At 34.8% G+C, this 12,844-nt stretch overlaps 1 protein-coding gene across 7 annotated transcripts in view; it reads left to right on the top strand.

The window, feature by feature from the left end:
• Positions 1 to 12,844, top strand: part of ABCD3 (ATP binding cassette subfamily D member 3) — a 75,645-nt gene that overhangs the window by 30,107 nt on the left and 32,694 nt on the right. For 2 of the 7 annotated variants that reach the window (XM_070268695.1, XM_070268694.1), the window contains 6 exons: positions 2,773 to 2,975; positions 3,377 to 3,475; positions 5,914 to 6,002; positions 10,758 to 10,827; positions 12,196 to 12,293; positions 12,654 to 12,777. In XM_070268695.1, coding sequence (XP_070124796.1) covers positions 2,937 to 2,975; positions 3,377 to 3,475; positions 5,914 to 6,002; positions 10,758 to 10,827; positions 12,196 to 12,293; positions 12,654 to 12,777 — 519 coding nt within the window. In that variant the 5' untranslated portion in view covers positions 2,773 to 2,936. Of the gene's footprint in view, positions 1 to 2,772; positions 2,976 to 3,376; positions 3,476 to 5,913; positions 6,003 to 9,084; positions 9,155 to 10,757; positions 10,828 to 12,195; positions 12,294 to 12,653; positions 12,778 to 12,844 lie in introns of all 7 variants that reach the window. The other 5 variants (XM_070268696.1, XM_070268697.1, XM_023641598.2 and 2 more) reach the window with 3 other exon arrangements.

The raw sequence follows: 12,844 nt of genomic DNA, 5'->3' as shown, positions 1-12,844 counted from the left end.
GTTCTAGTTCATCTCACCTTTCTAAGTTGATTGACACATCACTAGGAACTTCTCATTGCCCTTGACCTTGTCGCCTCCTGAATATTAGATACATTTCTTCTTCTGGTTGCATTATTACTTTAACTTCTTAAATGGTCTGTAACTAATGGTTTTCTTTTTCTATTATTTACATGTTAGATTTATATCATTAAAGTGTTTTTTTATGTTTAAAAAATTACTGAGAAGTTTAGAGGCGGGGAAAGTCAATTGTGAATTTAAAATGAATTCTTAGGAGAAACTAGTAGTGTTTATGAAATGTACTGTCTCTGTAGTTATTCTCATTTAGTTTGGTTTCAGGTATGAATTTTATTATGTATTGAAAATGTTAGAGCATCTTAATATTTCTTCAGCCTTTTGGAGCCAACCCTCCAGTCCAGGTGTTTCTTTGCAGAAAACGGTGTGATGACTTTAGGAAGTATATATTTCCCTTCATAGACTGAAATGTACTGAAAATTGAGTCAGTTTTCAGACAGCTTAAGAAATAGGAGCGGTGACACAGGAACAGAAGAGGAGGAGGAATTATATACTAGGTAGCTGCTATTATTTAAAGCTTCACGGTTACTTTCTTATAACTTTTTTGTTAAACATTGTTTGCTCTAGATTATTGAGAGCGGCTTGAAGTAGGTAGTCCTCTCTTTAAGTCAGAAGATGGCTGTTTCACCTCGGAATTATTCTGTCTAAGGCTCAAGCTAGGAATGGAGAAGGATGTTGACTACAGGTGGGATGAGGTGAGGCAGGAAGACCGTGACAGGAGGAAAAACTTGAGAGTAGAAGTTTAACTTTTTTTGAAAAAGGTAGTTGGTATGTATTGCCTTCTCTTCATTCTTTTCTTCCTATGTTTTCTTAGTTTGGGGAAGTAAAAGGGGAGATTTAGGTTGAAGTTGTAAGGTTCGACTTGAGAAAAGGCAGGCTAAAGTGAATAGACTGTGAGTAGGGCTGTTCGTCTGTCTTGGTTGCTGGTGTGTCCCCATCATTTAGAACAGTGCCATGGACCAAGTGCAGTCATCCCTTGGTATTGGCAGGGGATCGGTTCCAGGACCCCTCAGGATACCAAAATTTGCAGATGCTCAAGTACCTTGTGCTATAAAACGGCATAGTATTTTCATATAACCGATGCATATCCTCCCCTCTACTTTAAATCATCTCTAGATTACTTATAATACCTAATAAAATGTAAATGTGATGTAAATAGTTGTTATACTTTATTGTTTATGGAATAATAACAAGAAAAAGTATCTGTACGTGTTTAGTACAGATGTAACCATCGTAGCTCTTTTGATCCACAATTGGTTGGATCTGGGGATGCAGAACCTGAGGATAAAGAGCGATGGCTGTAAATAGTATTTATTGAATGAATAAGTGCATACATGTGTGAATGAAATAAACTGGGCTTGTTACTCAGTAGGAAGAGGTTTGCAGCCTACATAAGGTTTGAAAGACCTGAACTCTGTTCCAGCAGATACAGGGTAGGCTGATTCTTACTCACTTGTTTCTATCTTAGTCTTCCTGATGTAACTCCGCAAACATAGCGCCTTCAGACTTCCCTTCTTGGTCTGCAGTTCTGTACTACGGTCAGTGCCTATTTATTAGAATTATATATAAATCACTTAGCACAGTGTCTGACATATAGATGGTAGCTTATTATTATTATTATTATTCTAATTCAGTACAGAAACTATTCATTTTAGGGCTCATCGAAGGGCTGGCCCTGTGGCCAAGTGGTTAAGTTTGTGCACTCTGCTTTGGTGGCCTGGGGTTTGCCGGATTGGATCCTGGGCCTGGACCTACACACTGCTCATCAAGCCATGCTGTGGCAGCATCCCACATAGCAGAACTAGACTGACTTACAACTAGGATGTACAACTGTGTACTGTGGCTTTGGAGAGAAAAACAATAAAAAAAGGGAAAGATTGGCAGTAGATTTTAGCTCAGGACCAATCTTCCTCACCAAAAGAGTTTGGAAAAAAAAGGCTCATCGAGTTAGGTATTAATTTAATTAAAACATATTTACACCAAAGTTTGTCTAAATAATAGGATTTACTATGCCATGGGTATTTGTTTTTCAAGAGCGTAGTAGTTAACAAATAAGTGAGCTGTGATTATGGGAGTTGGGGAAGGGGCTTTGTGTGGGATGAGGTCTTTCTGGAGTGTCTTACCTATTCCAAGAAGTTTCTCCTGCCTGTTCTTCCAAACAGTCCAAGGGACATAAAGTAAATAGCCTCCACCATACCCAATTCATGTCACATGCATCCTTGCAAATGGTTTTATACCTTCATTTTCATGAATCAATGAAAATGGAGAAGTCTCTGAAGATAACAAGATTAATTACTACTCTTAAATATCTTCAGGAGTTTCCCTCTATGTGGACAATGTACTCTCTATCTTTACTGTGGCTTCAAGGCTCTGTCCTTTGTAGGCTCTGCCCACTCTTTAGCTTCTCTCATTCTTGTTCCCTTTGCCTTAGCAATGCTATCATCTTGCTCTTCAGTGTGCACACCAATTTTATTCCTCTCACTGGGTTTTTGTGCCTGGAGTTCCCTGTGCCTCACTGTACTCCTCCCTCCAAGATAGTCACATGGTTTCACTTTATTTATGTCTCAGCTTAAATGTCACCTCCCCAAAGAGACCTTTCTTGTCATCCTTTCTGAATCATTCTTTTTTTCATTACCCTGCCTAGACTGTCTGTAACTATTTATTTATCGGTTTATTTTTTATCTATGTTTCCCCTGCTAGAATGGGAACTGTATGAGTGAAGGAACCTTGTTTATCTTTGAATTTATGAGGAAGAGAGAGTGAATTGGCAGATTGCCTCTTGGAAATGATAAATGATAAATCTAGGAATCCAAAAGTTTCCTGTAATTGATATCAGGAAAATTCCTGTGCAAGATTTTTAAAAAATGTCTGCTGTTGATCAGGAAGTGGATAATAAACCATCAGTAAGTACTTGACCATTGCTTAGCTGTCTCTCTGACCTCATCTGCTGCTGCTGTCCCTTGCTCACCGCTCTGGCCAGACTGGCCATTTTGTTGTTGCTCAAGCATGTTAAACAGGCCTTCACCTTGGTATCTTGCACTTGCTGTTTCTTCTGCTTGCAGTGTTCTTCTCCCAGGTATTCACATGGCTCCAGAACTTCCCACTTCCTTATTCAGTATTTGGTAACATCTTATTTTCTTGAAAGCGTGTTTGAATATGCAGAGCAGTACAAGTCTGTGTTCTCTAAATGCAATATCCATCTCAAGAGTTGTTTATATTGATGCAGATGAAACATGGTTCTTTAATCTTATTTGTTGTAGATTTGTTATAGCAATCGTAAAAGCTTTTTTTTTTTTTAATGTAGAAAGAGGGAAAAAAAGAGCGAGCTGTGGTGGACAAGGTGTTTTTTTCAAGGCTCACACGGATTCTGAAAATCATGGTCCCTAGAACATTTTGTAAAGAGGTAAGTCTTATAAAATTATAGTATTAAGTGTTCAACTCTGAAGGTTACATAAGATCAGAACAATAGAATTATAAAGCTTTCTTTATACTACAGGTCAAATGTTTACTATGTAGGTAATGACAACGACTACTAAATTTTTATCTTTAAATCATTTCTTGTCATGCAAGTACTCTTATTCATTGCCAATTTTTAAATAGTTTTTGCTTGTGTATGAAATATTTCATTATATTTTATGTGAAATACTAGAGTTCTTCAGTGCAGCTACCCTAAATGGTGTTGCTTATTATAATGAAACAACATTAAATTTAGAAAGACAGACCTTTTCATTACATTCAGATGTTAATAAATCACATTGATATAAAATATGTTTGAGGATTTATTCATTATATTTGAATATATTCTTAAGATAGAAGAATGATGTCTGAATTCTTCAAGTATTTTCAGGAAATGAGCTGGTTATAGGAACAGTTTTATTATCCCTTCCTTTGCTCTTTAATCAAGATTATCATTATTTGATAAGTATTTTTAATGATTAAAAAATAAAATAATTGTTTTCTCCATCTGTAATTACCTCAGTATTCTCCTTTTATACAACTAGAAATATCACCTTTGACTCTTTCTCCTCCCCATACCTCCCCATGCTTTCAGTGACTGGGATCTGATCGTTTTTCCTTCTAACTGTTCTTACCTGGATATTATAGTGTTCTTTGATTAGTCCCACTTCAAAGAATCTTCCCTTTTTAATCTTTTCTGCCACATTTGTCTTCTTAAAACATAATATTTCCTGTTGTTCAAATTTTAAAAAGCATTAGCCTTATAATCTATTAGTAGCGTGAAAAGGATAAGATACTTCAAAAGCGCCATAATTCCCAAAGAGAACGCACATTCCTCCATCACACTGGACTTGCTCTCCTTCCTCCTCATTTCAGCATTATGTCTTGAGAAACTCGTAAAAAACAACTTAATAATATTTGGTTTTTCCTAATTAGATGAAGAGAATACATGTTACTTGAAGAAAAATAGGAAAATGTAGAGAGATTTTTTTCTTCTTGTCTGTCAGCCACCCACTCAGAGAGAACTTCTGCATTATTTTGAAGTATGATCTTCTTGTGTGTGAGCACGTATTTTAATAAAAATGAAATCACATCGACACTTTTTAAATCTGTCTCTCTATTTTAAGTGTTTTTCCAGGTATCCTTGAGTTTATCTTAAATTAGTCTCTCCCTTTCCATTTCTACTGTTCTCACTATATCTTGTCAGGATTATTATAATCTCTTAATTGGTCTTTTTACTTCTCCTTTTCCAACTAGTCTTCAGTTCCATAACTTTGAAATTAAACACATTACCCAACAAATAGCGCCCTGCCACACACCCTCTTCCCTGACTTTAGCTTCTAAGTTACTGCCGTATCCTTCCACTTTAGAAAGTTTAAGGTCAGCTTTGAATGCGTGTATGGGAAGTGGAGGGTGGATTCTCACCTCACGCAGAGAGACAATTGACTCCTTGCTGGTCACTCAGCCTCTCATCTCTCCCCTCCATATTCCATCTTGCACAGCATTGCTTAAGTCATGTTCCCTAAGCACTTTTTAACATTTGGTTCTACCTAGAAGCTTGTGGTAGTTTTATATTGCCTAAACTCTGCTGGATATGTGATGCCATAATTCATATGATTGTAATCTATTTCTTATTTTCCATTAAATCCTTCATCTTTTATTTTTTTTTCTCATAATCCTCCTTCTCTCACTTGTTTTCCTTGGTCTATTTAATATATTTCTAATGTTATAACCCTCTTTTGCTAGCCGAGATCTTCCCATCCTGCCATTTATCACATGAAATAATGCAAATATCCCTACCTACATTGGTCTGTTTTCTTACTTTTTATGTGTAAACCTTACCTTAATCATTAAGTTGAAAGCCCTGTGAGGGCAAGGGCACTATTAGAGATTTTTCTAACAAATTGAACCAAATTTATTCTACTTGGTAGAATTTTAGGCTTCATATTTATTATTTAACTGTATATTGACAGTTGTCATTTTTCTTTATTAAAGTTGTATGTTAAAAATATAAGACAATCACAAAAAAATATATATATAGGACAATCACAATATACTGTGATTCAGGTAATCTAAGTTATACTGCTAGTTTCTGTCACAGACTAATTGTATAAAGGCAAGGCATTTGACCTGCCTGGGATGCACTTTTGAATTCTGGATGAAAAAGTTAGATGAAATCATCTGTAAGGCCCTTTCCATTTATACTATATTTTAAAATTCTTTTAAAGTTGTATTTAAAAATTGCCTATAGGAAAAATGTCAGCCAACTGTATTAAAGCTAGAATAAAGCTTTGAACTTAGAAACCAAAAGTCTTTACCAACATAATGTTTCTTTTAACTTTCTAAGATACGTTTATTTAATTTGCTTTATCTGGTTTATTTTAGACAGGTTACTTGATACTGATTGCTGTTATGCTGGTGTCTCGGACGTATTGTGATGTTTGGATGATTCAAAATGGGACCCTCATTGAAAGGTACTCTTCTGTTCACCTTTCTCCCATATGTATGAAATACTAATTTGTCTCTTATTAAGCATTGTCTTAATAAGCAAGAAATAGATTCTGAAATAGGGATAAATACTTAGGTCAAATTATGTCTTTGTTCATTTACTTAAGAGGTATTTACTGAATGTCTCCCATGTGCCAGGCACTCTGCTCCTCTATGATGGGGATGTGCTGGGGAACAGGAGAACCCCTGTACCAAGGCCTGCAGAGCTGACAGTTTAGAGAGGGTTAGAGACGAGTACACAGAAAATTAACATGCAGTATATAGTAAATGCTATGGTGGGGTTTAAAAAAGTCACCAAGTTGAATGTCTAAAATTAATGAGATAATTTGAAGGAAAATATCAAAGCCCTTCAGGGAGTTACATTGAGAGTGTTTACTAAAAAGAAAAAAAAAATTTTAGCCATTTCCTATAGTATTTCTACATATTATTAATCACTGCAGTTGATAATTTTGAGTTTAAAAGCAAAAATAACAGTTGGGATATTAACATGTATCTGTTAATAAAGAATTTATTTCTCATGATACCAATTTGAATGTTAAAGTAAAAAATTTTTCTTGGAATTTTATTTCCTGGTATGCAATATTTTATCAGAAAATTTCTTAAAATATTTAATGTAACTTTTTGAATGACAGTACTTAAAATTTTTAAATGCTCCCACATTTTGAAATACAGGTTTTTTTCTCGTATCCTTGATTTGCTTCTTAGAGGATATGCAGGAAGAGGAAGAATGCTTTGTACATATGTTATCTGACTCATCTCGAGGGGAATAACGAGGGTTGTCTTCATAGGAGTAAAGCCCTGACCTGTGCCTCTGCTCGTGTGTAAACTGAGTAGGCTCCTCTACTCCAGCACGCGGGTCTCCCTGAAGTCTGTGGTTGGTCCCGTGCCTCTTTATTTTAATCAGGGTAATGCAGGAATAGCTTAAAAAGTGATACCTGAACATAGCTTAATGTCAAGTAGTCTCTCAGGACTACTCACAAACACACCAGTGCCCTGCCCTATTCCTCCCGCTCAGAACTGACGTTCCCAGAGCCAGTCCTTTTCTATTCTTGTTACTGTTCCTTTCGTTTTCTATTCTTTTTACTGTTTCTTCTCTTACTTTATCTCTGCATTTCAGTGTAGCGTACCTGCATTACTGTTTCTAGATTTTTCAGTTTTAGAGAGTATGTATTTATTTCCTACTTTGGAAGATGAGCTCTTTCACATGCCTGGCCACACCCATGCTCACCCTCTCAATGTGATGTCACAGTTTTTTGTTAAATCAGAATTTACTCTTTACATGATTTTGACTGTTGTATACAGCTGAGCCATAAGGTAGTATACTTGTTAGTATGCCAAAGTATACTACCAAAGTGTAAGTTTTATACACAACTTTTTGTTTTTCCTAGTATTTAGAAATTGCATGTTTTTATTTGTGTGCTTTAGTTTTTTACCTCCTTCTTACTAATTCAGCTCAAGCTTACTGACAACACTGTAAAATCTTTTTCAGTATTGTAATATGGTTAAACACATCAGGTCATCTGTCCATTTTTACCTGTTACCGGCCCCCCCATACCTCTTGTCAGTTTCCTGTCTTCCTGCTGGAATCAGGATTGATTGCTCTTTAGGCCTACCAGAGGTCAGGTTTGAATTTGTTTTTATCGTGATCTTGGGAATTTCTTTCATCTTTCTCTCCTGCATTAAATAACTTGTTTTCTGGACCTTTTATTTTTCTCTTCCTCAGTTTACCTTTTCATTTTGGCAGAAGCAGTCTTTTTCTGAGAAAGGGTACGAGGAAGTACATTTTTGAGACCATGTAGATCTGATAGTCTTCTGCTCTCACACTCGAGTTGGGTGTATTTATACATTCTCACTTCTGGTCAGTTTTGGAAAGCCTCACCCTGTTGTCTTCTGTAGTGCTCAGTGGTTCTCAATTTTGCCTACTGGTTGATTCGAATCGTCTGGAGAATTTTGAGACCTATTAATGCGTGGGCCCACCCCCTAGAGATTCTGATTCAATTAGTCATTACTTTTGAAACATCCCAGGTGATCCTAACATGCAGCCAAGATTAAAAACTGCTGATCTAGCTTCCACATTGGGAGTTGAGGCCCATTCCCGTGCTGATTGCCCTTTGTTGGCAGCGGATCTATTTTTTCCCCTCTCCGGAAGCTTTTCTGATCATCATCTACCATCAGCCGATGGTGCATTAATTTAATTAGTGATAATGGATAAGAGGAAAGTTATTATGTAGCATGAACCAGCTTATAACTCTACTAGGTGGAGTAATCAACTTGTTGGGTGTACTCAGTTTTAAGCTTGAGTTACGAGATGTAGAAAAAAATGAAAAACAAAAAAAACTTTTAAGAGTTTCTAAAAAACATGTTATTTTGATACAATTTAAACTTATGGAAAAGTTCCAAGAATAGTATAAGGAACTTCCTTATACTCTTAGCCCGAATTCACCAATTGTAAAACAGTTGTTTTAAAAGTTAACTGTTAATTTTCTCCTTAGTAAATATTTTTGAACTTCTCCTATGTATGAGATCTTTGATATTTGGTCAAATTAAAAGTTTTAAAATATTGTGAATTCTTAAGATGGAACAATTTTATTTGAAAAATTAACAAATTTCTCTAATTTGATACTAAAGCTACACTGTAAATTGATTTATTTGTCTTTTCCTTTTTGCCCCTTCCAGAATAGGTTTAGATTCATGTATTTCTGCTAAAAAAGAGTCTCAGAGAGACGTGTTATGGTCCTTAATGTATTTGATTTTAATGTCCTTTACATCTTTTGGGGTTATTTGTTAGCAGCGTGGTCAGATTTTAATAGGACAGACCCTTCATTAGGATAGAAACTGTGGTAATTCCACTATACGGAGAAGAATCTTTCATACCTTAGTACTGCTATATGTAATCAGAAAGACATATTTTATTTTCACCCATTTGACTACAAACAGCATTTTAAAATTATCGAACTATCTTGTAAAGATCCTTATGTGTTTTGGAAGAAATAATGATTGGGGCCACAGTAAAATTCCTCTTTATTAACTGTTATTTCTCTTTTGCAGCGGAATAATAAGCAGAAATAAGGCTTTATTCAAGAAGCCATTTTTTAAATTTATAGCTGCTACTCCACTGGTAAACCATTGCTGAATGATGGCATGTGCTTTACCAAAGTTTTATAATCTTGTGTGTTTCACAGCTTGGACAGCACTAAAGCACTTTGGTCTTATGTAGTTTGGTTCAGACAATTTGAATCTAAACCTCTAAACTTTTTGTGCTCTCTTAATTGCTGCTTGTCTCTAATATTATTGCTATAAACTTTTTTGTGTGGTTCTATTTTAACTTTTTTCTAGTTCAGCTTTTTTTTAAAATTTTTTACTGTTTAGGAGTTATATCAAAATTGGACTGTTAATTTTTCTGTCAGTCCAAGTACCATTTCCCAAAGTATGTTCTGTGGAATCCCAACTATGACAGAGGAAATGCTGCATGCTACAGAGCTCTCAAAGGGTTACAATGCACACACTATACATTAAGAGCTTTGAGAGGTCTTTGGTAGAGACATATGTTAGCTTTGTTTATCAGGTTTTCCCAAAGTTATTTGACCATGGAACTTTTTTACTGTAAAAGACCAGTTATCATTACTTGGCATTATTCCCCTACTCCCTCATAAAAGGCAAATTATTTCTCTATCATATACAGTCATTTTTTTGTGTGTATTGAGCTAGGTTTAAAGCATTTAGTGCAGTGTTTCTCAAAATATATTTTATTTACATTTGGGAATATTAATAAATGTTATTTGAAAAAAGCGCATGTGATCAAATAAACTTTATCTCTTTCTTAGATCGTAAACATATGGCACTCAAAGATCCTTTACTTATACAGTGTAATAATTTTCAAACTTTTTAAAAAAGTAGTGGAACCCTCGTTTTAAATAAGTTCTTAATGGATATTAAAAAAAACATAAATATGTAAAATAGATTAAAAACATACAAAAGAGGAGCTGGTTTAATTGAAGTGTGTTAACAAAGCTGAGGGCTCTATGGAACCGTTCTGAGGCTCTGAGGAACCCCACGCATCTACTTTCTGATTTATCATGTAGTCCCGGAGTCAGCAAAGCAGGACCTGCAGGTCACATCCCACTGCCATCTGTTATGGTAAACATTTTTTAGGGCACAGCCAATCTCATTCTTGGCTGTTTCTGCTCTACAATCGCAGAATTGAGTAGTTGCAACAGAGACCTGATGGCTCACAAAGCTTAAAATACTGCTCTTGGTCCTCTGTTGTCAGAGGCTGCTGATCTCTCCTTACTCTGTCTCCCTGCCATCAGTTCATACACATGAGCGTCAGGATGTTCAAATGTTTAAAAAGAAACAAACAAATACTAGTTTGTTTTATCTATAGTAACCCACTCCTCTATCTATAAAGTTAATTGTTTCAACATCTAGCCCCTTTTGTGGCAGCTTAAGCCTTTTAATTACCATTTTTACTTAAGAAAGAACTAGTTATCATTCTTATGATTTTGCAGTTTATAGAGTGATTTTCAAGCAAGCTGTTTAAAATGATAAAATTTCAAAAGCTGGAAACATGTTTTTGTAAGAAAATGTTTTTTACCAACATTTTTCTTATTCTTTTGAGTCAATAAAAATTTTCAGGAGTAATTTTAGAGCTTTACAGAAGTTTTCTTAGTGTTAAATGTTGCTGCTTTTGCAACTAATGCATTGCATGTGGTGGTTTGCAGTGGTATCATTGGTCGTAGCAGAAAAGATTTCAGGAGATACTTATTCAACTTCATCGCTGCCATGCCTCTCGTAAGTGTAATTCTTTAAAAATCTTCACAGAGGGAAAAAATTGCATCGTACTAAAATCTTTAAGGATTTTTACATATTAAATTCTTTAAAGATTTGTGATACAAAAGTTCCTGTTTTGAGTTTAGTTTTGTAACTTACAGCAGAATTTTTCAATGTCAATCTTTAAATAGAAAAATTAAAAGGAATTCTGTTTGTGATTCAATTTCATTGTGTATGGATATGGATGTATACATATGTGGATGATTTTTTTTTTTAACCTTTAGGCCAGGGTCTCTCGAATGTTTAGTAGCATACCACTGGATGGCAGAAGTACCCCTCCCCCCAGTTGTGACTACCAAAAATGTCTCCAGACGTTGCCAAATGTCCCGTGGGGGCTGAGGCAGGGAGGGGGGAAGGGGTGTCCACAAAATCACCGGGGTGGAGAATCCTTGCTTTAGACCATAAACCGTTAGAGTAATTTGAACCACTAATACAGTTGAAGTTAAATTGGAATTTAATAAAAATAAAATAAAAAATAAAAGTAAGTGTTTGGTCTAAATTATAAGTGATTTTCTTGCTTGGTTCTTTATTCTATTTTATTGACCCTTTAAGAATTTTAGTATTATAAATGCGGGAGTAAAAAGGAAGAGCTTGGTTGTAAAATACAATTAATTAGAAAACATATCAGAGATTTACTAGAACTTCAGGATGGACATACATGGTTTTTAGATCTTTTAAAATAAAAAATTGAGGTAAGCAGCATAGCGTTCATTAAAAAATTGAGATTCAGCAAAAGACCAGGGTTTTCTTGAGAAAATTTTTATGTAAATATGACTTCAGAACTATAGAAGAATTAATTTTAATATAATGATGGAAAAGAATAGTAAAGATGACTCTAGAAATAATCTGAAAAATGGCATTTTTATTTAACAAATGCAAACACCATGTGGATAGTATTCCATTGTCTAAGGTTATAGTGCTGGTAGTAGGGCACAGAAGATAGAATCATAAAGGTCAGAACTCCTAAAAGCAAGTCCTTTACATTGGGTAGAAAGGGGACAGATTTGGCTTTTAGTTTTTTTACAAAAGAAAAGGTAGCAAGGTGCTTCTCATAATTAATGATATTAACAGATTCTAAAATTAAGTTTGAAGTAAAGTTTAACAAAGCAGGTTATATAGGTTATAATATATAAACCAGTTGCATTTGGTTTGGCATGTTCTCTTTGTATCTTTGTAATTTTTAAGTAAGCTAGAACTGAATTATACCAATTTGGGCTATCAATTATAAAAATCATAGGATTTGGGGACATAGGCAATGATACAGAAATAAATTATAATTTAGTAAGTAGAAATGAAGCAAAACCAATAAAATGTGTTTGTCTGTTTTAGATCTCTCTGGTTAATAACTTCTTGAAGTTTGGGTTAAATGAGCTCAAGCTGTGCTTCCGAGTAAGACTAACTAAATACCTCTATGAGGAGTATCTCCAGTAAGTCATAACCTATTTTTTATTAAAAATATTTAAATTGAATAGTAATACTTACTATATTGAGATGTTAGAAGTTTTTCATTTTTATTGGATATGTTTTTCAAGAAAATTGCTCTTAGACCCAGAAACATAGGAAAAGATCTCAGCTATTTGGAATCTAATCCTGGCTCTTCTGTTAATTGGCAAGTCATCCTTCTCTGGACTTGCTTCCTCGTCTCTAAAATCAGTTAGGACAGTCTTTAGGGCCTCTTTCAGCTCTAAACCTCTGTGTTTACGTGAATTTATACTGTGTAGTATAATGTGAATTTTTTTGTTTTTAAAATCGTTTGTTTTAAAATCATTTTTTTATTGCTATTTTAGAGCTTTCACATATTATAAAATGGGAAATCTGGACAACAGAATAGCTAATCCGGACCAGCTGCTTACCCAAGATGTAGAAAAGTTTTGTAACAGTGTAGTTGATCTGTATTCAAATCTTAGTAAGGTGAGTGTCTCTCTTTCTTTTTATTATTTGTTAATTTGTTGAAGTTTGAATCTGAGCAAACTTATAT

This window comes from Equus caballus, chromosome 5 (assembly GCF_041296265.1).
Source record: "Equus caballus isolate H_3958 breed thoroughbred chromosome 5, TB-T2T, whole genome shotgun sequence".
NCBI lineage: Eukaryota > Metazoa > Chordata > Mammalia > Perissodactyla > Equidae > Equus > Equus caballus.
Note: the sequence above shows the minus strand (reverse complement) of the source record. Positions and strands in the feature narration are given on the sequence as shown.